We start from the raw sequence: 27,317 nt of genomic DNA on the forward strand, positions 1-27,317 counted from the left end.
AGCCTGAGTTAGAACCAAGAGAAAGATTTAACTTTTGCCTAGTTAATAGTTTAGATCCACAGTTCCTTTGTGTGTTTGTGTAAGGTTACAGATAATTGTTTACTAACGCTAGATTAACTCTTACTGTTGTAACTATACTGCTTAAGAGAAGAAGTTATTCTTCTGGCTGGTTTGGCAATTAACAGCTTCAAGTTCATCACCAAAGCCAACCTAGATTTACATGTAGGCTGGAAAAATAAAACTATCTGACTGCAATTAAATTTTGGGATCTGGCCAAGAACAGGGAAACACACTCAGGGTGTCACGATTCGATCTGACTGGTGATTAGGAGGTTATGAATCGATTTTTGGTGTGGAGATCTTTCTAGCACTAACGACTATGCGATTGTGAGACTATCGCATCTGGATTGTAAAGATCAAGAGATAATTGGTTTTACGCTCTGACAACTATTACTTACATTTTCATATCGCTCCAACAGGTTTTTTACTACAACAGCTTGACGTTTGGCTTAGTCCAGTTAAAGACACAAAAATAAAGACCATACATCACAGGGTATTCCAGTCAAGGGACAACATAAGGCCAATGCACACGTCTTAATCTGTTTTACAATTTTCCCAGGGGAATTTTAGAGCAAGGATTCAGCCTTCAAAGCAGGCTGTCTCCTTCATTCTGCTGTGTATGAACCCCAGGGCCATAGGTGGGATTTGCAGAGCCTAACCCATCTATGGCCCTAACCTTACAATCTTAAGCCAAAAACTATTGATAATTAGAACTTGTTAGGGGCAACACTGGACAAAAGGACAAACAGCAAGGTAATCAGGTAGATGAAAATCTAACCACAGGGCTTTGTTAAGGTAGTATGAGTATTTGTAAAAGAAGTGAACTTCATCTAAATAAATACAATTATCAGTGCAATCATTGATGTAAATATTAAGGTATAGTTATTAGGTATATCAATGTTGAAGCAGGAAATAAAATATGTATGCATTTTGAAATCTGGTGTCAAACTGTCCGGCAAAGGTAGATAAAAAAAATAAATTAAAAGAGCTGTTTGGTGTCTGTAAAGAGCAGGATGTGGTGTGGTGGCAACACAAAAGAAATGAAGGGGTAAAACACTTACATTGCCCATATATTCAGAAAGAAGGTCCTGAAGAGCCTGGCGCACAGAATTGCATTCAGCCACAATACGCTCCCTGCGGTCATCACGCGTGCAAGAAGAGTCGGCCATGAGGGCAGCACCACTGATGATGCTCTCAAGGCGCTCCTCCAGGGACGGACGGAAGCGCTCCTCACTAAACGCTAGGGGGTCCACGATGATTTGTTTCTGTAAGGGAAGGGTCAGAAGGGAAATTACACAGGGAGAAAAAATGCTGGAAGTCATCATGTTATTCTGATCTCTTCCTCTCCAAGGCCAAGGAGAGGAGTCTGGCAGACAAGGGGAGGGCTGATTTGATAGATTGACAGGCTGGCTGGAAAACCGAAAGGGAGCAATGTGCTAATCTGCCTTCTTAGAGTGGATAACCCAAAAGATAATCACTTGGTCTAGTTCCATTAACATTACCAGTGACCACATATTAAAGAAAAATGATTTTACAAAGAGTTGTGCGCCCCTCTTGACTAGTTAATAATGCGAAGACCAGGGAAATAATGTATGGCCAACAAACCTAAAAAGTGAAAAGGTAATAGACTTTACTCTCAAATTTGTCTTGGAAAAAGGAAAAACTGATGGGGTGCTCTAATAGTTCACAACAATTAATAACCAAGGCAACATGTATTATAACTACTTTAAAGTTCTAGCCTAGTTAAAAAAAACATGAATAATGCAGCTCCGAGAAGTGCTTTAGGCTTCTAAGATTACTCTGTTGTAAAGCAATGCCTTGCACAGTGTACCTAGTCAAGTGAAAAACAATCTGATTGGCTTTAGCAAAAAACATGACTGGCTTTTTCAAATTGGACACGGGACTGTCCTGTTTTCGTCTGTCACAGACAGAAAGAGGTAATGTTTTATTCTAAAACTTTAGCTAGGGATGATCCATTTAAGTTTGCACTGAGGATGACTTTTTTTCCTTATCCTCTTTGAGACTATGCTCTTAAGATACATAGTTCTTTGACTTACTGAAGATGAATACAACTCCACAAAGGCACCTTTTCAGTAACCTGACCAGAGAAAATAAGTCACAAATGTAGTCCAAATCATCTACAATAGTATAAACATATCAAAATAAAAGTTCCTATGAGATCCAAATGAATGACTCAACAATGCAAAGATGTCGTGTCCAGTGGAGACTACAAGATCCATTTCAGGCAACAGATGAGTCTATAAATATGTAATTATTATACATATGAATTCATACATATGAATATATAATCCCTTTTGTGAAAGGATTTGATTTGGCTACCTTTCACTTAAGCTACGCCAGTGCAACAGTAACCCACACCCCTCTCTTTTATATTTGCAGGATCAGAGAAAATGCTTAAAACGTCTGATTTCACAGGGCCAAGCCTGCTGAGAGAGGCAACTAGTTGACATGCTAGAGAGGCATTGTAGAGGGTTAAGGTATCACAATGACATTTGTGGCAGCTAAACATAGAAAGCCAACTTCCCCAGTGACAAACGAACTCTGTGCTTCCTCAGATGCCTTGTTTCTACAAAATATTCAACAATTCAGCTGTTAGGATCGTGGTTTATTAGGCAGCCCGCCTTCTATCACAGGCACCTTCAGCCCCCTCCATTCCGTCTCATCTGACCTCCTCTGCTTGCGTGTCATATTACCATGGCAACAGGCACACGAGAGAGACACGGAGGAGGAAATAGAGAGAGAAAGAAAGAGAGAGAGAATTGGGGGGTTGACTCATTTGCTAATTTTGCCTTGCACTTGAAGTTGGGCATCAGGCCAGTGTATCGTTTTTTGGGGGGGAGAAGTGTCTTTACTAAGTGGAAATAATCACTGTTGCTACGGACCTAAGCAGTTAAAGTGAAACTCTCGCCAAAATGCGGCCTAGGCTTTTTTTTGCGAACGTATTTGAGTCAACCTTTCGTGTAAAAGCATAATTACGACGAAGGAGGCACTTTTAAGATTGACCATATTTTCGTTTTCGGCTCAAACTAGTGCACGGGGCATGAAACTTTGCTGATACTATCACCAGGGTCTCTACACATAGCTCAGCTGAACTACATACACTTGACCCAGACGTGTCGATCCCTGAGTACGTCTGGGCTGCCATGACGACGGCTAGAGGAAGAGGCTACTGCTAATGTGAGTTGTTCAAAAACTTTTTTACTAAACTCCATGTACACAATGTTCTCAATGCTCGTGTTCATGTGTAGAGACCCTGGTGACACCACGAGCAAAGTTTCATGTTGTGTTGCGCCTTCTTTGTGTTTTACAAACAGCGATTTTGATGCTAGCGTAAAAGTGCCCCATGCACTCCCATTCAAAATGAGCCAAAAACGAAAATACAGTCAATCTTCCCATGCCTCTTTAGTCGTAATTATGCTTTAAACACAAAGGTCTGACTCATATACATTTACAAAAAACAGCCTAGGTTGCATTTTGGCGCGAGTTTCACTTTAAGCCTCCAGGCCATTCCTTAACACAAAACTTTTAAATCTGTATTCTATTACTTAAAACATGTAAATTCCTTCAGTTATCTAGTGAACAAAATACCCCTTTCTCTAATCATCAGGTGACCATTGCCCCAAGCAGAAATGACATGGTTTTATATAACTCGCATTAAGGCAACTTTGGAAAGCAACACTGCCTTGATGGAAGATGTTTTAAGAGTAATGCTTAAGTACCACATTTGCTACTTAAAAGGCTTGGCTTCAGTAAATTTTTCATTCGGTCTGCTAAGAGCTAGTGGCTCACATGGATTATCCAAAGGTGGGGCTGAGAATTTTAGATGACAGAAACAAGGCAACGCATATTAGCGTGTAACTGAAGCGTGTAACTGAAGCGTGTCACTACGTGATACCCAATTTTGGCAAGAGATAATGTATTAAGAGATTATCTAGTTAAATAAAGGTTAAATATGAACTTTTTTTTTTTTCAAATCATAGGCTACAAAACATTTTAGTCAGAGGCAAGACAAGAAAAAGAACAATCTGTACAAATTTAAGATGCATATATAAAATAATACATTAACAAACCACATAGACCCAGAACCTGCAGCAGGGAATCTTCTAGTCATGAGACACTGGTAATGGAAAAAAACCCTAAGAAACCTCTACAATGAAGTCAGGCAAAGCAACTAAGAGCATTTAAGGGCCAAAAGCTCACAGTTCTTGACAGTGCCTGAGTTTCATAAAAAAACAATATTGTCCAATATATTTTGTGACTGCTTATGTTCTCACTTCAGGAGCAGCATCGCTGGAGACATGACAGGAATCTTGTTGCCTATGCCTGCAGAGGAATTACGAAATATGTACTTATTTGCAAATTATATGTGTGACACTCAACATCCCTTTAATTGCTTGAGATCCTATCATTGAGTAATCATTATAAACATCTATTTACTAAACAGGTGTTGTTCCTCTTCTCTAATATGATACAAACACTTGCGCCCCATGCTCCATCAACAGAAATACCTTGGTTTGCAACAACCATCCTTAAGATGCCTGCCGAAGGCCATGAGTAATTAAACACTGTTTCATTTGGCCATGGGCATGTAAAAACATGAGAATGCACACTGCATGAATCACATGGGGAAGTAATGTCACTACAGACGCAACACATCAAGTTACACACTGCTAAATGATTAAATAACAGATCAACACAAGATGGGCGATGTGTCTTGGGTTAGAGATTTCATTTGTCACTGGATCTGTTCAATGTCTTAGAACATGAACAAATCTCCCGTAAATAACAAAGGTATTTTGCAAGCCTGATGGAAGTCAGTGGCAGTGAGAAAAAAAACAAGGTAATCATCTTTGCATTTATCACACCAGGCAGCATTAGGATGATTAGCTCAATGTTTTATCCAGCTGTTATCTCAAAGTTGTTTCATGTCAACATTATGATGACGCGCATGTCACGTTTTATGTATATTTTTTTGTCATCAGGCAATATCTTATTGAAAAGGGCATGAAAATGTATTTTTTGAGGTGGATATTGAATGTAGTTCAACTCCATAAAAGCAATATGAACGATGAGATTTTCAGAGCATGGAAAATAGCAAAACATTTTTTTTTCTAAACTAGTTCATCTGAAGATTTTGGGAAGAAGCTGGATATAGTTTGAGTGAATACAGGATAACTTCAACAGATTTCCTGAGATATAAAGTTTTTAAGTGAAAAGTGATTTTAGTACATTAGGGTTCCTCCCTTTGGTCCATGCCAAAATGTATTCTTTTGACTGGAACATAATGACCATCCCTACATGTTCTTGTCTCTTCCCCAAGCATCAATTCATCTTTTCTAATAATGATAAATAACATATACTTAAGCTGTACGAAACCAATAACCTTGCAACTACTGCAAAGTTCAGAAGTTACCAGCAGAGACTGGTTTAACCATTACTCATGCGAATTCCCTCAGTTATTTTCTAGATGCATTTTTAAGTACAGCTTAATGTATGTGTCTTACTGCAAGCTGAAGTTATGTAAATCTCCTTCATTTGACCCAGTGATAGAAGGAATTAAGTAGTAGTGACTCAAGAACATACTCAAGTAAACCCCAAAGCCGTGTCCCAATTTGTCCTCATACCCTGGCCTAATTTCTACCTCAACCCAAAGCCCTTCAAGGGCTTTGGTCATTTTATGATTCAGTTAGTTTATTACAATAAACTGAAAAGCTGACCTACCTATAACCTTCCTGAAAAATGCAATTTTATTATACTTTATTAAAAAAAAAAAAACAGCCTTACCGTTGATGATTATGTGCAAGTTTACTTATTAATAATGTCTATCTGGAAACATGACAAAAGGCAAGTGGATTGTGATGTGTAAACTACTCATTTAACTTACATCAAAATTGTTGAGGGCATAGGCGAGCTCTCCGCCTCCTGCTGGCTGACTGAGTGCCGAGTCCTCGGTGGCAGTGGCCTGGGCTGCGTTGGAGATGCCAGAGACTGCATGCTGTAGCTGCTTGTAGATCAGGTCACGGTTAGCCTTGTAGGCTGCCACGTCAGGGTGCTGCAGGCAGGCACGGGATGCTGTGTACAGCATCGGGATGTTCCTCTGTAGCACCCCGCGAGCAGCAGCCATTTGGTCCTTGTGGTGGACATCCTTTAGCTCCTATCAAAATGAGATAAAAAGCAACACAGAAAAAGGTTCAAAAGAAATAAAAGGGTTAAAGCATGAGATGGAATGCTTACAGGGGGTGAGTGGTAATGTACTTCAGATTCAAAATGGGCCTGTCATACACTTATGGAGACACTAAGTGTGACAGAGTTTGTTCTGGATGACCCAGATTTATTTCTGTCCCCCGCGGTAACACAACACAGTCATAATCAGGCCATTACAATATGCCTTTGCAATTTAATGCGTTGGTATTCAGACCTCAGCATTATATTGCAATTACATCTTCATAGGAGGGAGGAGAAGAGATAGTGATCGCTGGCATAGATCTATGGCATAAAAAAACAGCTTGCATACTCAAAATTAAAGCCTCCCCTCCAAATGGAAGGCTCCCAGGGCTTTTTCCCCACTATTGCTTGAGACATGCTCCAACAACAAAAAAAAAGCCTTTAAGCCCCATTACTTCCCGCATTCATTTTGGTTAAACACATTTTGCTATCCATAAAAAAAGAGCAATTACAAGTAGAAGTCATTTCTTCACAAAATCATTAGTGATTATTTTGGCAAGTTTCCCACTTAAAAAGGTTGCACTTTAGAGAACAAGAACTGTCTAGTCTTTATGGTGGATTTAGAGATATCATTAAAGTGCTTGAAAAGCATAAAGCTTTTGACATAATGTAATTACATAATTCAAACATTATCCCAGTGTGACATAACAATTGGAAAAACCTTATTATATTTGTTTTACTTACTCTTCATCACTGCCTGGATAGTTTGTATATTGGTAGACGTGCTAATGAAGGTACTCAGTCATCCAGGTCATGGTAATTCTAAGTGTTATATGGTAGGCAACTGAAACAAGTCCAGTTGCTTATGATATGGCACTTAGAAAATTGGTAGATAGTCTTAAGATACTCTTTGTCCAGTACTGAAAGTTGGAAATCAAATAATTGATGAAATGAAAACATTAAACTAAATGTTTTTTGATGGTGTATACAGTATGCACAGCACAGAGAAATGCCATAGACTTAAGTTTATGATGATGAATACTTTAGACTTGCACAAAGACAAGCCTTAAAACATAACTGAAATGTATACTACTTCCCATATGGTTTAGTTTGATGGCAATCTTGAGAAATGGTGGTTGGGCAAAAGGCATATAATCCCAAAATAAAAATGCCATTCACAAAGCTATCTTCATTTCCACTAATTAGCAGGTGTGTGCAACTGTTGGACCTGTACCAAGAAGAATAGGAAGTTGTTTCATTTGGAAAATGCATCATGAAATGCACTTCACTGTTGACTACCACTTACACTTTAGTGTGAAAGAAACAATGTGCCATTTCTCATCACAAGGAAATTGATTTTTGTCACATTTAGAGTCAGGCTGTTATACTCTTTCTTGCATTTCAAGCCCACTTCACTGCAATTGGTAATAACAAGATTGTTCATGCTTACTGCATCTAATCATCCAGAGAAAGCGTGAGACACTCTTCTTGCTTACTCCCAACCATTGTTTTACTAACCATTTGCTATGTGGGTTGGAGAGCAAGTTTTGTCATGAGCAACAAGAAGACAAACACCTATTCAGATACTTCCCAACCCAATTAAATCCAACAGACTTATTTGCTCCCACAATCTGACCTTTGTTGCCAAATGGATATTACCTGCTGTCTCTTGGCAGCCATGATGTTCAGCTTGTCTACCTCTGGTTTCAAGGCCTTATATTGGATCCCAAGGTCCTGTTCTGTTCCTGCATTACGCACTTTCACCAGATTGTCCTCGACCTAAGCAAAGTAAAGAGAAACAATTTAATAACACCAAGCACAAAGGAACAATTCTTTACTGCAAGTTAAGAAATTCAAATATCATTGGAATTCCAGTGTAATTTTCAAAACTGCCATCACATCAAGCCAATCAAGGAAAATGTTATTTTAATTAGTCGGTAGAGTGTCATCTTAAGCTTCAACAGACGGAAATGTTGAATCATCTCAAATTATATTAGTTTGTAACGAAAATTAAACAGACCAATCAAGGAGCCTTTTTTGTATTGATACAAAGTTCCTGATATCATCCCTGCCCTTGGTCCGAAAGAAGCACTAATACTTTTTACACCCACACAGACAAAAAGTGTGTCTTAAACTTACAAGTAAGTCTTGATCGAGAAATACATGAGCACAGATCTCTCAAGACATTATTAAATAACTAATGCAAACTTTTACTAAGTGTTTGGGATTGGGTCCGCTAATCCATGCATGTAATGTGGTCATCAACAGTATTAGCTTAGAGTATGTGCAAATAAAACTCATATAGATATAATGGAGCTCCACTGTATGCCTAAATGATACAAGTTATACATTTTATCAAAGACACAGTATGGCTATTTTTTATTAAGTGGAACAATTACCTTTTTTGAAGCGCTAATTAAGATTGTAATGTGTAATATGCTGAAGACTGTAAACCATCTTACCAATTTGAGCTGCAGCAGAAGTTTGTAGACATCAGACATGTCTGCCAGCACCAACAGATGTGTGACTGCTGACAGGAGGGCTCTGGCGGCACGGACCATATTGCCCCTCTTCACAGATGAGCAGGGGTCTTCTGCAAATTCTCCGGAAGCCTGCCGCATCGAGTCACCTGAGAATGTGTAACAAAGGAAACATCTGCCCTAAGTTCAAGGTTTAACCTGAAAGCCCAACTGTTTTGAACCACTATGAACAAGCTTTCCTAGTCCTGAAATGAGTACTTAAACGCTGGATGACCGTGACCAGGAAAGATGTTTTCCCCATCTACTATCAAGCTGTTCACATTTGAATTACTTCCAAAAAATGACTCACTAACCGAAACATATATGCATCAAGTCAAATATCAAAATCACACTACTTTTTTTTTTTTAATGCAACAAACTGTCTTCCTTTGTAAGCCATTAAAGCTGATTAAATTCTTCATGTGTGTTTTTTATGAGAGGCGGTTGTAGTAGTATTAGTCTACAGGAGCTGGCAGCAAATGTCTTAGAGCAGTCAGTCCAGTTCCATTTTCCAAGTTAATTGTGTTGGAAGTCTTCATTTGAAACAAAAAGGAGTGTGCCGGAGAGATGAGACGGTCTGACGCATTTCCCCTTCTTGCTCTGGGTCAGCACGTGTCACACAGAGTGACAAAGACACACACACCTCTTCAGTGTCCAGTAATAATGTCAGCCTGCACACAGACATGCACACACAGCCCTCTAAAAGAAAGAGGTCAAAGCCACGACAAAGGGCTTACTGTCTGGTTTGTCCAGCACCATGCTTTGTCCTACATTGGATGGGCCTGCACAGTTGACTGGGCACACAAATGGACTTTGTGGGCTCACATTATGAACAAGACAGTAAATCCGTATATAGTTTACTTCAGTGGAGGGACAGCAAAATTCAGACTCTAAAAAATGCTTTATAATGGCTATGTCTGCTTTGGAGATCAAAAGCCAACAGAAAGATAAGTAGTTATCTTGTCCACTTTTACGTGATGTGTTACAGCTAGACTGAAGCTAAAATGGATGACACGCACCAACATGAAAAATATCTTGCAGCGATGGTGTAACCTCTGTGTGCGCTCATCAGTTGTAACCATCTTGCTAAATACTTTCTCTATAAACTGTGTATATAAAGAGCACCTCTATTCTTTTAGCAAGAAAAAGATCGGCTATGATAGAGGGGACACTACTCAAACATGTACCAGGATTGACTCCAGCTAACAGAAAACAGAACAGGGAAAGCACTTTAGGCAATTATAAATGCTTTCAAAGGCAACAACAGATTATAAACAGGGACATAACACAATGTAATGATATGTTTTTTTACGAGGCAAGAAGGAAAAATGGACCACAATATCAACTGAATCTTACATACTGGATATGTGAGTGGTACAGATTAAAAGCTGAGTGCCATCGAGTGTTTTAGTTTGTTTGTTCTAAGTCAAAGTGTCAGTGATCATGCATTCCAAGATCAGGAGCTAGCTTTATTTAGATACCAAGTTAAGTGACTCTTTAGCTTTGACCACTGGACTGACTTCAGGCTCTTCTGGTCACACACAGTCAATGGACAAGCTCCTAAACTGATGTTTACTGTGAGAACAAAGGGGGGCTATGTGTGATAGCTCAGTCAGGCCAAATTCCAAAATGATCAGGAGCTCTGATTTCTCTCATCTTCTTCCAGAACCTCACCTTTCTGGTCCTGTCTGTTTTAATTAATTAAGTCACGCAACTCAGAAAAACTACATTTTTTCACTCAAGTTCAAACAGTTTGAACTCAAGCAGGTCTAATTTGCAGAATCTATAAGTTCTGTTCATCTATGTTTGAAGCAATCCCCTCACTTGCCACCTACGAATAAGACATAATCTAACTGAACATCATCATTTGCCACATCTGTAAGGGTCCAAATGATGCGTTTAGGTAATAGTCTTGACTTCATAAATCAAATATAAATAAGAAGCCATCGGCAGACCGTCATACTTGGAGAACGTAAGCTGACAATTGGGGAGAGCTCAGCTGGCTGTGGTAATAGACCCATATTTGCCAGTTCCTGAGTCATACATGCCTGCTAGTACTTTCAGCTCAACATATGCAATATATAATTTTTTTTGGTATATCATGATGCCATTCTGATTCCTCTTTTTTTATGTTTTTTTTTAATTTTTTTTTTATTTTAGCTTGTCAATGAACTCAAACCCTGAACAGTACTGCTGAATAAATGGTAAACTATTTAAGTGAATGAAAGGCAGCCCGGTTGTTGCAGGCCACTTGAGACAAGATAGACTTAACATTTCTACATAGCAGTGTAGACAGTACAGTGCATCAGCCGCTGCTGAAGTTCGCTGCCAATGTCTCCAGTAGATCTGATCAGCAACAATACTACTGTACAGCATGCTCAAAAGAGTTCTGACAGTGTTTACTGTCTAATATAAAATCAATGAAGTTACCTGCTCAAGTTTAAAGAGAACAGACACGAAGCTTAGAGAGAGCATTGTTTCTGGACCAGTGTAGACAGTGCCCTTGAGTAACAATGAAAAATATCTAGTTTGTCAGCCAAACAAAATGAAAAACACAGCTATAAAATTGGTCAGAGGCTGTGGTGACTGTCAGCAGCAACTTTTATCATATCATCTATTAGATATGAAAAATAAAAACTCTTATGGCATGACAGTTTGTAAAATTTCCCTTGTAAAATACACATTTGTAAAGCTTGAATCTCAAGTAATTTAATCAACTTGAAGCTCTAAAACAGATCAGCAGTCAAAGAAACAATTCTATTTCCAATAACAGTGATTTGATGAAGAGCAAATCACCAAAAACTCACATTGAGACAATAAGATTTCAATGTGCAGCACTTAATAGGATATTACTTCAAAGTATGTCAATTAATTTTTTGTTGAACAATAAATCAGCCATTTGTTCTAATACCATTTAAAAATGGGCATTTTGAAATGAATTGAGAAATTCAGCAAAACAATGTGGGAAAAAAGGAGACAGAAGTTGCACTGTCAAACCTGTCAAACAGAAATCTCACAGAGAGCTAAAGCAGTTTGTGCACATCATAGACAACACAGATCTCAAACAAAGTCCACACCTTCAGGCTGCTGTGCCCCCTGCTAGAAAAATCAATAAGGCCTTTTTCGGGGGGCAGATAGTGATCAGTGGTCCTTTAATAAACTTCCACCCATCTAATGTTCACCTGAGGCCCACCAAGTGTATAATGAAATGATTAAAATGTGTATCACACATTAAGACCCCCAAACAGCAGGACAACAAAGAGTGTGAAGGGCAGAAGGGAGAGAACAAGGACAAGAGCAGACAGAAAGGCAGTGCAAAGATAAAAGTATTTTACAGTGGAAGAAATGTCTAACAATTTTCCTAAAGTCAAGGGTAAATAAAATATAACTTAAAATATCAGACAATATGTTAACTGGAAATTTTTCATAGATTTAAAATTATTTCTAGAAAAGAGACTTGATCCATAAGCCACTTTAACATGCACAGTATGCACAGTCATCCTTAATGATTATGTCCGAATGTTTGCTCCCCCTTTCTAAACAGCTGGTAACCAACGGCTGGGTGGAAAATGCTTTCAAAATCCAGGGGGGGTGGGGGTGTTACCCTACTCAATAGCTGTATTATCAGTCTAGGCACGCTCCAATGACCAGCATGGCATAGCTGACAGCCAGGCATAGGCACCAGCTAACAACAGTCACTGAATTCCAGTCCAGTGACAGCCTACCACGACTACAGTAACATTCCTGGGCACTGAGCACTGCACAGGCTATCTACCAACATGTCATTTACCTCCCAACTACTCAGAGCACAGCTCAAGCAGGGGACATCTAACTCGCTGGGCATCTGGGGATAAAAGACATTGTGACACAGATGTCGCTTCACAAGGTGATAACAGCCACCCTCAAGTCATAGTTCCCTGGTCCCAACAGTCTGCTAGTGTTTCAAAAAAATACATACCCAGAGTAAAAAAGGAATAAACAAGACTTGAGAGTGTGGTTGTTAGATGATGGAATCTGTTATCGCAAGGCAAATGGTAATTTAATTGGCTGGTAGATACCTGTCTCGGGATGCGTAGGCTGTTGGATAGCATGCTTGTCATTTCTGTCAGACAATAAACTGGTACTTCGTTTCGCAAACTAGGAGATAACCTTTTACTCAGTATGCCAAATCTGCACCACCACAAAGCTCCCTCAATAACCTACATAGAGAAGACAAGTGTGTAATATATCTTTTTGATCTTGTCATCATCAATATACTGTAGGCAACCCAAGGCTGAAGGCCGGTTTCTATTCAGCTACTTTAACAAATTGATTGTTATTAATAATACATTAAATATGTTGGACGTTTTTACATTATAAAACTGTTTAAACCATTGATCTGATCTATGTTCTATGCAAAATCAGAGTAGGCAACATTAGAAGTTACAAGAATGAATTAAGTTATTTGAATGATAAACTAACACAAAATGACTTCATTTCATGTGAACTTCCCATCTAAGCATTTCAACAACAAGTCCAACAAATCCAGCCCATACTAGTGCTATTAAGAGCCTAAAATGTAACAATATTGGTTTGAAAATATTGAATTACAATTTACTTGTTTGAGCCATTTTTTAATACCAGTTCATTGCATTTAAAATTTTATTCTTCTGATGAACAATTATTCGCAATTTGTAACAAGATACATTTTCATCTATTTAGGCCCTGAAACCCCATAGCAAAAGGAAATCTATCAGGCTCAAAACATTCTGATTTCAAGGTCTTCCACTGGGGCAGATGATATGTACATAGCTTGTGATTTATTTATCACCCTTCCTATCTTAAGAAGCACTCTGTGCAAGATAGGAACCACACACTGTTGCAGTATGTACTTTCAATATACCTTGCTTGCGGACATCTTCAACAGCAGCAGTCAGCTCATCCTTAAGGAACTGACTTTCTTTTGCAATCTTTTCCCCTTTCTCAAGGAAGTTCTGGGTAGCAGTCTCCACCGATGCTGCCAACACATGAGCCTTCTTGGAGCGTCCCTTCTTCTTGTTAGATGGGCCTTTGTTGCTGGAGTTTACCAAAGTGGTGACCTATACCACGGATACAAAATAGTTCAACAACAGAGATCCTTCATTTGGACATTAGATGAATTTGGCAGACTACAATTATGCCAAAAGCTCTTTTCCCATATGAAATCTTTGATATTGTCCATTTCTCACGTAAAACCTATGGCACTTTCTTCTATTTCTAGGATTAGCATACACTTACTAAGTTATCATGTAGAATGTACTGACAAGAACAGTGTTTAATACACCTGACATAATATGTCACTATATTTTTAAAGAAAATATGGTTCGTGAGGAGCTCCTTTTCATTCCATAATTATTGTATCTGCTTTAGCATCACATTTAAATTACTGTATCTTATAAGCAAGATCATGCGCGCAATCCAGCAAAACTTTACATTACCTGGGTGACGAGAGGCTCCAGCAGCCTCTCCACAGCCAGTGTACGGATCTCCAGGCTCTTTGGGTCCCATTTGAAGTTAATGTTAGCCGTGCTGATGGTTGTCATGGTGTCTGGAATTCTGAACATTAAAAAACTGACAAAGTCAAGACAGAAGCTGAAACAGATGACCAAGGCGGTTTCTACAGATGCAATAGTGAACAACAATTAAGACAGTATCCAACATCTTTGTCTTCCATGACAATGAATTTGTTGTGGCTGTATGTTATAATTAGGCTTTCGCCTCTCTATGAAAAAAAGCATAATTATAAAGATGCCGTTAGTAAAGAAAAATTGAACTAACACAGAGAAGCTTCCTTTGTTATTTTCAGAACAGTTGGTCTCTAACAATTTGTACAATAGTCACAATATTAAGGTCCTTGTTTGAACCAGCAATACTCCATCTCTCACAGAATGACAGCCAAAGGCAGAGCCCAGTGACACTGTGGCCCAATTTCGATTTCTCTTTTCAAGCAATGACTGCAACTCCATTGATTAACTATCTAAAATGGGGGGCAGGGATAATCAGCATGCCCAGGGGGCTGAGACGATTCAACTGCAAAGTTGGTCAACTGGATTATGAAAACAATGTCTTAGATGGCTATTACCCTACATTGTCAAGAAAGAGGCTAAAATATTAAAAGTACCAGCACAGCAGAGTTCGAGTGAGTGTTTATTATTTTGACTTAAAAATATCCTGACTAGCATTTACATTTAGATTGGGAGTAAAGTTATGATCTATGGTCCTTTTTAACTTACAATCCAACAAAATGCAAACCAGCAAGGATGGATGCAGACTGCCCAGCATAGCTGTTACTAAAGCACTTCATTACCACTCACAGAGGCCTTAATCTACAATTATTTGTTAGCCACTGTAAGTACTTTCATTCACTGGAATATCAAAATGTCACTTCACAAACAAATAACCACAAGCATGTATGGTTTTGTTAACAGCTGACTTTGTTGTGATTTTCAAATGCAATGTAATGAAGCCAGTTGTTGGGAAAAAGCAATGCACTAATATATTTCCATTGCAGAGCTCAGCAGGAAAGGGTCTTTTCAGAAAAGTTACCTAAACTAATAGCAAATAATTCCCACTGAACTTAATGTACCATATCTAACAGATTTGTGCATTTAAAGCTTGCGTTACAAATACTCTTTATTTTGAAGTTTCATTTCAAAATATCGAACCACAAAATTGTCATTACAATGTTTCTTTAATATTGAAACAAAATATCAAAAAGAACGCATTTAAAACTTTACTTGCATATAGTTTATTATACCTGGGACAGTGGATTTGAAACTCACCACCTGACTATGGGTGTGGCAGAAGAAATCCCAGAGACGGAACCTTCTCAACCTGGCCAGTGAAACCAAAACAACTATCTGCAAGGCTAGATAACATCGAAGGTACATGCAACAATAGTGAGACAGCTTCTTGGGGGGGCTACACTACTAAAACTACTATTTGCTCAATACAGTGAAGCTAATATATGATAGTGTTAATATCCAAGCAACAAACGACATCAAATAATAACATAATTAACACCGATTACTAGTGGAAGACCGACAGAGTGAGTCGAACACCTGGTTGATTACTATAGGTGTTAACTAAATTACAACGAAAGGTGCTTACACTGCTGATATTAACGTTAAGTAGCTTAAGTTGCACCTGTTGTAGCTAACATCAACTTTGCGTAAACTGACGTTGATTGTGTCCATCTAAAGTAACGTTAAGTTACACTATAACCTTAAACAGACTTTAAAACAGGTGATAACCCATGTTCAACAGGTATTTTCTTCCTAACAGATCACCGCTAGCATTTATACCGGTTTTAACGCACGGTGTGTTACCTGCTAACGTACAGTGTGCCACACACGGCACCTTGCTAACGCTAATGCTAGCCGACACAACAAACATTAACGGTAGCTCTGTTAGCCGGCGTAAACACTGCGAAAAACTTCAACGGACATGTTAAATTGCCGTCAAATCGGTGTAATACCGGTTGAAATATTCCCTCAAATAGAATAATATGTTGTAAACTCACCGAAAAAAGTCCACTAGAAAAACTGGAGTTTAAAAGTTCAAAATGGAGGAATGAGAATTACGGAGTTCCTTGCCTGGAAAGTTTTCCTCCCCTCACTGACTCAGTTCACAGCTCCCTCCTGACTCCGCGTTCCCGAAAGTTGGTTCCCTTCGAGATATATCTATATCGAAAAGTAAAAAAAAAAATCGGCTTCTAAGGATCTCCAGCCTTTAGTAACCTGGAAAGTTTCGGTCAAGACTGTTTCGATGTCGCAGCCTATTACCCAACAATGGATGAGGCGGAGGGGGGCTGGGGCGGTGACCGAGTTCCTGAACTTCCTGGCAGCGGCGCAGGGCGACCACAGGACACAGCAAGCCCGCAGAACGGAGGAGGTGTCTTGGGCGTGGCGCTCACTGTATGTGTCCATATAAGGATTAATTATGGCTTCCATAAACTTCGTGTGCGACGAGGCCAAACTGTGGGATACCAGTTTTACTTCTTTAGTTTTTTACAGTTACTCTGAGGAAAGTAGTCTGCTAGTCTAGACATGAGCGAGATGTGGGAGCGAGATGTGGGACAGGGCAGATGTAACTGTGACAGCTAATGTGATCAGGTACTCCCGGAAGTATGTTCACGTCAGTTCAACATAAAATTAAAAAAAACAAAAAAAACAAAACAATAATCTTAAGTGCATATCAAAATGAAAACATGATTTAGATTGAATAGTCTATAGTCACTGGGTTGCTGACCATTTGATCAAGAGCTCATTTTAGATTTTTTTTTTTTAAAAGCAATATATATTAGCAACATATTGTCAAAATCAATCCATGGCTGGCCTTTGTGACTCCTCTTCTGCTTTCTAATATTGTCCAGCCATATTATGTAAAAACTCATAAGCAATATCAATAAAAGATAATACCATTATTACAGCCTTTTCTTTCATCATACGCTAAATCTATACTCAAATTCATTTTGGGAAAATCTTACCCTTTGTCTTTCACTAAATCTTTTCGAATCACATGTGTAAGAAAGTATTTTTGTTTACTTTTACATACAATTATTTGACAGGAAATGTGTAATATTTTGTGAATTGTACTGTTTGTCTATCACAGTGGAAGTAAAGCAGGGGCAGTTCCGGGGGGCTAACAGAGGCCAGTTTGTTGTTGTATTTGTCCCCCCCAAAAAAGCCAGCCCCAACCTGGCCCTCCTATTAAAACTGGTCTAGAACTGCCACTGTTATAGTAGTTGAGCTTTATCCCTATGTATTTGGTGTGTCTTTGACTGCAGTTGTTGTTGTGGATATTTTTATTTTACAGTTGCCATGTACACAAAACATTTTTCCCAAAGAATAATTAACAAAACTAACTTTAATTTTGGCTTCATCAAACATCAGTTTTAGCACCACATGCCACCTGTCCCAGCTGTGTAGACATTGGTTCAGCTGTCTCTTTGTCAGACACTGACGTATACTATTTTCTGCTTTTAAACCATTACATTTTATTTTGACTATCTATGTAATTTGATCCATGTCATGTTGTATTTTTTGCCTGCTGTTACCTGTTTTTATGTTTTGTTTTTAACTCACTGTGTTCAAATGTTCAAATTCAGAACACTCCGGAGACATACAGTGCTCCAGAGCCAGCTCTTACAGCATCAGGTGCACACAGGTTGTGGCTTTGGTGTCTCATAATTTATTAATATATAATAAACATCCAACTACAGCAGCGTTGACATTTGAGGGGAAACTCTCATTCAGGTAGTAAGAGACTGGCTCGCAGATGGTGCAAATTCTACAATTTCAAGGTCGAGACCAACTGTATGAGCTATGATCTGTATGCAGTAATCACACTTTTATGGTTTGTTGCTGCTGTGACTGATAACATTGAGACAATTGATAAACATATTCAAGAGCCGAGTATTTTAGTTTGCGCCTAATGAAGTGTGAAAGCCATAAATAGATTATCTGAAGAGGCCAGGTGCCACCCCTCCCGCCTCACTTTTCCACCTTACACACACACACACGCAGTGGAGGCCATAGCTCTATAGATAGGTTGCCATGCTAACAGATTTTACCTCATGGACATACAAAGTAGCTGGACCCTCGCTGGCTCAAGAAACTTCTATTTACAAAAAGAAAAAAAAATACAATCAAATATGACAAAGGAGTGCAAGTAGGTCATAATTCCAATTTTCTATAGAGAGAGGATTGCTAAAAGAAAGAGGAAGCATTCATCTGCAATTCAAGGAGGTGACCACAGAGAACATCACAAACAACAATGGTGTTTTGTTCTGCAGGCAAGTACAACCAACACACTTCTATTTGTTGGCTGGAGTAGGTGTTAATTAAGAAGCTCCACCAGTGCAGCATGAATTACAGTCCTGAAGAGAATGAGCTTACAAATGTACTTATGAAGCTCTTAATGAAGGCCTCAGAATATAATTATCGTTGGGAAAGACACTCCTGGATAGTTTTCGTGGCGCTGTAAATGACAAAGTAATTGTTTTTTCTCCGCAGAGTTTTGACCATGCCAAAGCTGAAGGGTCATGCATTAAACAGGCACATTAGATTCCAGCAAACTGAGATGTATCAGCGAACCACCTCATGTGCAATATTAATTCAAGTCAAGAACAGGAGGATATGCCACACAGTGTAGCAGAGATCTGTTTATCCAGTTAATACTCTGCGGTGGGGAGAGATTGGATGTGCTGCAATTGTGTGCTTGAATGATGAATGTTTGTCCCGGGTAACAGCTTGCTGCGAGGACAAGTTTGGGAGTCCTTGACCTTCAATCTTTTTGTACCTGTTGGGCCCGACAAATGATAAGAGCACAGCATGCTATAAATAATTCCTTCTCATTATGAGGACGTGCACATGTTTGTCACACACTGAATGTATAATTGAGCACATGCAAATTTTAGTAGTGTGTGGCTTTATGGTGGATCAAGACAATGACAGGATGCTTTTTGTTTTCGTATTATGATCATAAAGTGTCCATTTCTCAAACATAAACATTATTTTATTAGGTATGTTTTGTATGTGTTCTGCTCAGTGAAACTATATATTTGTTTTGGACTTCTAGTCGGGAAAAACGCAATCCTTTGTCGAATGTCCTTGGCACTGCTCCATGCTGATAAGAGATGCACTCACGATGGCAGCCACAGGTGAGCTTTTTTTCACTGCTGTATTGTTTGGTGGAGGTGGAGGTTACTGTACGTTTTAGCTTCCTGTCAAAGCACTTACTCACACTTTGACGTTGACTGAATTGGAAGCTCCCGCCGGTGCAGGAGGATTTTGTTCCCTAACATAAGGAAGACAGCAACTTTCAGTCTGCCCACATTCACCTGACTCATCGTGACAGATGTCCATGGAGCTGCATGATGTCATCTGCCAGCTCTCCCTTCCCCAAGTAAGACCTTGTACCTACATGATTAGAAATGAGTGTGTTGCACTGTAGGCGTCGTTCTGCCACAGCTCAAAACCTGAGGGGTGGGGACAAAAGCCAACAGGCTTGAAATGATTATCTTGGATAGCCGTCATTCACTTCTTGCGGAAGACAAAAAGTCCCCTGGGAGGACTTATCAGAAATGTTCACATCTACGTGTTGGGACAGTGATGTCATGGCTTCCGATGACACCCTTCCATCTGATTGGCCCATCGAGAAGGTCACAGCTCTCATGAGTCAACTGCTGCTAACCCGCTGTTGGTAGTCTACTGAGCTCCACCTGCTGGTTCAGACGACGGCATCTGACTGCCTTTGCAGTATCTCTCCTCCTCTCATGAAGGGGAAGCATGTAACGCCAGTGACACACGTCTGTGTCGCTTGCTTGACCACTGAGTAATCTTTAATAGTGAATCATTTCCTGAGATTGTGTGTTGTTACAGAGTTTAACTGATGAGATCCTGAAGCGTCCATCGTAAGCTCTGTGTTGAGGCTGAGAGGGGAAGTGTTTCCTGCAGAACAAGAGTTCCACTGGAACAGCCACTGTTGACATTTCTGGGTAAAAGTGTTCTTGACAATATTAAATTGTCTATGATTTCCTTTTTCTGCTCTCTGTGCAATTCTTGTTGTGATTATATTACCTCTGTTGCCGGATATGTTTCACAGATGGGTAGACAATAGCATGTGCAAAATCATTTTTACACAATCAATGATTACAGACCGAAATGCAATTACCAGCAGACCCCCGACTGCAAACACACTCGTTGCTCGCAGTGTGCACACTATTCCAGAAACCTTGTTTTATTCCAAAATTATCCTGGGAGCGACTGTCCTAATTTCTTGCTTTCCAAGTGGGATTCAGGCTAAAAGGAATGGTAAGAATGTGGTGGAAGCCACAAAAATGAAACATAATGCATTTCAAAGCTGTAATGAGTCACAGGTTCAGACACACTCCAAACCTTGTGATCCAGTGTTATAATGATGCCTACGTGCTTCAGTGTACACTTAAGCACTAAACATGCACAAGGTCATAATTTTACCAGCACTGAGGAGCAGAGGACAGCTTATATAACATCAGATTGTACATTAGTGTTTGGATTTAATTTTTCAACATGGAGCCCTGAGGACATCTGTGTGCCACAGATTTTCGTATAAATCTGTGACTTTTGAACATTCTTTTTAGCGTACATGTGTTGATCTACACGTTGAGCCCTTATTTGCCAATTGAGTAAAAATAACATTAAATTATCATGTGTCGTCAGACTTTTGTAGTTTTAATAAAACCAGGACACATTTTTAAGCAAGACTGGTATGGGAATGGAATGAAATAAAATAGAATAAATGCAAAGTAGGATTTGGGCTGATAGAAAGTGAGACTTCTTTGAGGTTTCAAAACTAATTATGCCTATAAAAGTACCGCTGTAGCCTGAGGATCCTAATTAGAGCATTACAAGCAGCCCAAAGAAAAAACTGTAATTTTGGAGTCGGTTCTGGATTTTTTGAAAAGTTTTCTGTTGCTTGAGACTTCTAATGTGCAGAAATAGCGTAAGCAGAATATGTCACCTGGGTAACAACAATAGATACTTGATAAAGATGAACTGTGTTCACAACTCAGATCTCATTGAAGCCTGAGATGTTTTCAGCACATATGAAGCTAGTGTTGTGCTCTTTTCACAGAATTATATCTCTGACTACATAGATTTAGAATACATAATGAACTGGGATCTCAAGATGAAGGGTTGAAGAGGGGGTAGGTTTAGCTGGGCTAGGGCACCAAAATGCACATTTTCTACATTCAGACCTTCAAACATTACATTTGGCCAAGTGCAACATGTCATGAGTAAACTATATTTTGAGATATCCAACCACACGACACAGAGAAGGAAGCCAAAAGTGAACAAAAGGGAGCCAACACACTAGCAAGGAAGCTAACGCAGAAGCTTACATTGGTGCACTTGAACCAGCGCTTAATGAGGCGATCTCTGAGATTACAGCTATCCTTAAAGCCACTGATAAAAGCTTGGGCTGCTGAAAACATTGTTACACAAATGCAACGTGAGGCAGAGACTAGAATTTTGCCGGTAGAAGACGCTGCTGATCCAGGCAAGAGCAAACTGAGAACGCTGGAAAAAAAAGGTGCTTGACATTTGGAAACAGTGTCAGGACAGAGAACACACGCAACATCAGACTCCCAGAGGAAACTGATGGCAACAATCCGACAATTTTTGAGACCTGGCTGTTGGGAATCCTGAAGATTGAAACAAATACAGGGTGTAGGAAATACAAAACTACATTCATATTCTTTTGATTATATGTGTAACATTGGTGTTTTGAGCATCAAGATTTCTTTCGGTGAAGGTTTTCATTCGCTCTATTCACTGAAAATGGTAAATGAACTTAGGTCTGACTGTAGCAGGCAACACTTGATGGTACATTATGCTGCCTGCCCATATCAAGGGCTCCATAAGAAACATTAAAATAAGTAGTCAGCTAATTTCCAGAAGAATTTTATAACACTGTGAGGTCGTCTTTCCCCAGATAAATAGTAAGAATGACCCAGGCAGTCTTGTGGGAAATTGGAAATTGAACCCACCATGTGATAGACACGACTTCCAAGTAGGGGAAATGACCTTTCAATATTAATGATGCAGAGAGCCATGACATCATCAGGACCTGTTTGGGTCCATGTGATCCATAGAGAATGAATAGATGTGACTGTACAAGAGCACCAGCTCACCCACAGCCCCATTTACGCCATATTTGCTTTAATAAAAATGTATCAAACCAACTACCACGCTCCGAGCTTGAGTCACTCTTTATTGAATGCAGCAGCAGAAGTGTAGTAATTCAATGAGCACATCCTCCCACTCTCGACACAGCCGAGGAAGGCTTGTTGAGATGCAGTTTTTTTTTTTCTCTCCTTTTGTCTAGCTCCAGCAGAACTGATACCCCACAACATGGGTCTGTTTGCTGGCCCGCTGAAAAAGTATCTCACACAACATATCGTAAAATCAAGCTGTCCCTGAATGTATCAAACACACTCACCTTCACAAGATCCCACAATTCTTCATCAGGCATCAAAAACAGCCTGAAAAAAGTGTTGGTGAGGGGGTGGGGGTAGGTTGTTCTTTCTGTGTACTCGGCCATGCTTTGTTTTTGATACAGTGCAAAGCATGGGTCATTGGAGGCATAAAACTCTCGCACATCACAGAAAATGCAGCGAAGGAAAAGGATGCTCCGCTGGTCTGACATTGATTCCTTCCGATGTAAAGACTCCTGGTGGGGAGGATGTCACTAACAGCCCCGTCATTTATTTTGTGGTTCCCGTCTTGAGCTGTTGTCACTCATTTTCACCTGAAGTGCTGCTGTGATTTGAATGGATAATGAGGCGTAGAAGGGAGTGTAAAGTTTTTTTAGCGGCAGCTGATAGAAGGAAAAGGCATCTCACCCCTTCAGGGCATTTAAATTGGAGAGGCATCTCTAGCTGTGTTTTGAATAATGAATAGGAGGTTGAAGAAAAGCTGATCCACTGATATGCAAAAATCTTAGATAAAACAGAAAATACACGAACTACAAATGCTACTGAAGTGATTATCCATTTCCCAATACATACATGGTAAACAGCAGTTTTTGTTCCGTTAGGAGTACTTACTATCCTGAAGGGAATTCAGAGAAAATATTCATCGCAGTGGATAATTACCCATAAATTATCCAGAGTGACATTCCCGTAAGTAACTATACCTGCAGGTGAACACATCTTTTTTGAGGAGGTGTCAGCGCAGGCAGATACAGCAGGGCTGTGCTGCAGTTCAGCGGGAACACCAGCAACGCTTACTTGTAAGTGTGTGGCTGCTGATGGCTCTGAGGAGTGAGACACAATGTTGAAATACTGCAGCACCAGACACCAATAAACGCCCAGTCGTTGCCAGGGTCCACCACAGTAAACAATCGCTGGGTATCTGTCAGCTCGATGTCGAATCAATCACGGGGATGTGTCCACTTTAATGCACCGTCAAGAGAAGTTTATGGATTTCTATTTTGACACGTCAATGTTGCCAATAACGGGGAATCCCAAGCGTCTATTATCAAAATTTCATGATATTTCATAGGAGGAGATAAATCTGTCGTAGCATAAAATCGATGGACAGATTTCTGAGAGTGGACATTTTTAATTCACTGATTTTGAACACCAAATTGTCTTCTCTGATTACAATGTATTTGTCTGCATTTGTGGTTTAATTTTTTACTCCATTGTACACATTATAAGTGCTGCAACTAACCGTTTATTTTCTTTATTCAACCTATGGTCTATGCAGCAAAAGCAACACAAAAACGTCATCACACAAACTGCGATGGTGTCTCAAATCAATGGTGTAAACTCTATTGTTGAATGACTTTTATCAAAGGTGGGATTGAGTGTATTTTTGTCCATCAGCACTGACGGACTGTACTGTATCCAGTATACTGCTATGTAGTTACAATAGGTTCAGTAATTCACTGAGACTCTGCCCAGAGCAGCAGCAATCAACAGTATTTGTAATAATACCAATGTATTGAATGGAAGTAATGAAGATGATGCATCAGGGGCTGCTTGTAGTAATGCACCAACAAGGAACTATAACTTTAATCTGCTGCTTTATAACCAGTTCGAACTACACCCTTTGTTTGGCTCTCACTACTCTCATAGCATTTTAGCCACAGGAAGCAGCTTTTTCCAGTGGAAGACTGCTTAAAACACTCTGAACACTAACTGCTCAGCACTGAGAGCAGGTTAGTGACTAGCTAATAAATGCTGTGGATCATCTAGCAGCAAAAGAGACATTTCCTTTAAGAGACCAAAAACACAGCTGAAAGAAAAACTGTGAAAGCAGCTTATTACAACCCATGTTTACTTTTCTCTCGGTAGGCGGCAAGCTCCTGTGGCTTTACTAATTATTACACCAGCAAAGCAGGAAGTGAGGAGAAGTATTCCAAAGAGTGAAAAAGGCTTGTCAAGGAGGAGGTCGTAGATACTGAATCGATTAAACAAGCAAAGACCTTTCAAAAGTCACAGTTAATTATTTTGATCAACTAATGCAGTCAATTTATGTCTCATACATAATGTTACTAGGTAGGTAGTCTTATGACTGAAGTTACATAAGTAACCTGGTTATTCAAACCCTCAACCTAACCATGCAGTTTTCTTCAAACTGCGACAGTAACAGTGAACAGCAGTAGTAGACAGTAGTAGTGATGAAGGTCATGTTGTTTTGGGAATCACTGGGAATTGACCTATTCAGTCATTTAGGTATGGGGATGTGTTGGGTCAGAAACGTGATCCAAATGAATGATATTGTTTCTCCATAAGTGCCGGACCTGTAAATACTTATGGCTGAGTCTTTCCTATCAACTTCAAAGGTGACTGTGTGTCAGTTTGATGTTCACAGCTTTTTTATGAAATGTACTATTCACTCAGTCAATCATTTTTTTCAACAGTTCAAAATACCTCAAAAAACAAACATGTAGGACCATTTTTGCTGTGATATACAAAAGGGTAAAATTCAAATAGTGTGAGAAAATGAAGGGCACCAGCTGCACAATGCCACATTTCTAATACTGTCCTCAGTTTGAAGACAATTCAGATGGCTAGCATAGGTTAAATATCAACGTCCAAACACTGATAAACACTGTAATTATTTGCCCAGTAATGAGAGGGGATGCAAAAATCAGATTTCATTTGGTGACCTATCATTGAAAAAGTACTCTGATGTGTACACTGGGATGTGTACAAACGACCCCAACTGAAAGACAAGGATTTATGTCCAGAAAAAAAACTGATCGCACCCTGTCAGTTTACATTTCATGTGACAGAACTGACATCCACGGTCGGATAAAGTACATGGCAGCAAAAAACTAATCCCAGGGTTAAACCACAGTTGACTGTAGCACTGACACGTCTTTGAAGACAGACAAAGACAAGACAAAGTGATAATAGAAGACATTGACACATTGCAATTTCATCTGGGGAAGGAACTATTGTTGCTCCATTTAACATACCAAGGTTATCTAGTGACGGGAGACAGGCTGGGGGGAAAAAAAGCAACAAGACTGTGAAGGATACAATGTAGCTTATCCAAAACTGTGTCTTCTCTTAAGTATAATGAAACCATTAAGCATGAAGCATGAAAAGATGAGAATAACAAGTAGAAAGAGAGGACCTACCCAGCTGTGGCTTTTTACAGAATTGGAGAGACGAAATGGGTTTGGAGGGGCAAAATAAAAGGAAAACACAAAGTGAGGACATAGTTAAGAAGAGCAGTGATCAAAGCACAGGAGTATAGAAGAAACCAGTGTGAAACCAGAGTGTTGCAGCACCAGGTCGCCCATTGCATGTGGGCCAAAGAGCTTGGGTTGGCCCTTTTTTCACTTGTACGACCACAGGCTGCACCTTCAACTCATTTCCTGCTGATTGCACAGCTTCATTTCACTGAATTGTTGTAAATGTTTCATACACTATCGGAGGGGGGGTTTGCCCACAAGGAGGGCTTTCTTATGAAAAATGCATTCAGACAGATGTCTAGGTCTGCCTTCACTGCCACGTAGCTCTCATCTGAGCCAACAGAGAATTGATTAGAAAGCTATCTATACTCACTGAGGGCAAATTCTGCAAAGACTGCCTCGCATCGAGTTTCGAAGAATATAACTGACATATTTACAAGTCATCAATATCAAAGTTATTGAGCCCCTAAGTCACAAAAATCACAAATTGGGCTGGAATAATGCATCTGCCGTTTTAAATACTGTGGAATATAGCGCTATCTAATTTCCTGAACCCGGAAAAAAAATCAATGTCTCTCATATTAAAATATGTGTAATATGAGAGGTGTTGCTCACGGTGCCAAAACCCATGGAGAATTAATGCTCAACTTCAGCTCTACAGACGTATTAAGGCTGCTCATTGTTTTGGTTTTTGACTCCTACACATTTACTGTAAGCTTGAGTCGGAGCCACTTCCAATAAACACAGTGACGGATTAGCTACAAGCTGGTGAAGAAAATTGAGCACCTTGCAGCTAAAATCGCAGAAATGGATGAGCCCGAACAGCCGAAAGGAGAGCGAACATGAAGTGCTAATGAATCAGTTATGCAGAAAAATGTCTTCAAATGATGCTGATGTTGTCCTGTGCCTGCAAACTATATTTGCTCATTCATTGCAACTTCGCGATGCTGTAATACGGTTGTGACTGTGTGGCTGTCACTGATCTTCTGCCCCCTACTGGCCAAAATTCAGCGTGACCCTTGTTTTAATGGATTTGTGGCTTGTAGCCTGAGCCCCTTTAATTTAATTTGCGGGTTGCATGCTATTACAGTCTTTATGGAGTGTGTGCACAAACTACTGACATTTCCTCACTTGCTGTTTAAAAAAGAGGACCAGCTTCAATGTCAGCGGCGGTGGTATGTATGCGTGTGGGTGTGTGTGGGTGTCTTATGAGCTAGTAGATTGAGTCAACACATTTTTCATAATAAGTGCCCTTCACTCGTCAGCAGATGCCATTCTATACAGACAGATGAGCCACTTCCTAATCTCCTAATGAAAAAAAGTAGAAAGACAGTTA

General features: G+C 39.6%; 1 protein-coding gene and 1 long non-coding RNA gene across 5 annotated transcripts in view; one reads left to right on the top strand and one right to left on the bottom strand.

Moving 5' to 3' along the window:
* The window catches only part of ctnna1 (catenin (cadherin-associated protein), alpha 1), a 74,980-nt gene extending 58,205 nt beyond the window's left edge, over positions 1 to 16,775 (bottom strand). Inside the window, exons 1-8 of one of the 4 annotated variants that reach the window (XM_037076441.1) lie at positions 16,567 to 16,775; positions 16,305 to 16,464; positions 14,221 to 14,353; positions 13,647 to 13,842; positions 8,708 to 8,874; positions 7,905 to 8,024; positions 5,965 to 6,234; positions 1,121 to 1,324 (exon numbers count right to left, since the gene is read on the bottom strand). In XM_037076441.1, the coding sequence (XP_036932336.1) occupies positions 1,121 to 1,324; positions 5,965 to 6,234; positions 7,905 to 8,024; positions 8,708 to 8,874; positions 13,647 to 13,842; positions 14,221 to 14,346 (1,083 nt within the window). In that variant the 5' untranslated portion in view covers positions 14,347 to 14,353; positions 16,305 to 16,464; positions 16,567 to 16,775. Of the gene's footprint in view, positions 1 to 1,120; positions 1,325 to 5,964; positions 6,235 to 7,904; positions 8,025 to 8,707; positions 8,875 to 13,646; positions 13,843 to 14,220; positions 14,354 to 16,304 lie in introns of all 4 variants that reach the window. The other 3 variants (XM_037076444.1, XM_037076442.1, XM_037076443.1) reach the window with 3 other exon arrangements.
* Positions 15,553 to 20,204, top strand: LOC119007086. The gene is made up of 3 exons (XR_005070999.1): positions 15,553 to 15,666; positions 19,364 to 19,445; positions 19,554 to 20,204. It is a non-coding gene; the product is annotated as an uncharacterized LOC119007086 (long non-coding RNA).
* The last annotated feature ends 7,113 nt before the right edge of the window (positions 20,205 to 27,317 follow it).

The sequence above is a fragment of the Acanthopagrus latus genome, chromosome 18 (assembly GCF_904848185.1).
Source record: "Acanthopagrus latus isolate v.2019 chromosome 18, fAcaLat1.1, whole genome shotgun sequence".
NCBI lineage: Eukaryota > Metazoa > Chordata > Actinopteri > Spariformes > Sparidae > Acanthopagrus > Acanthopagrus latus.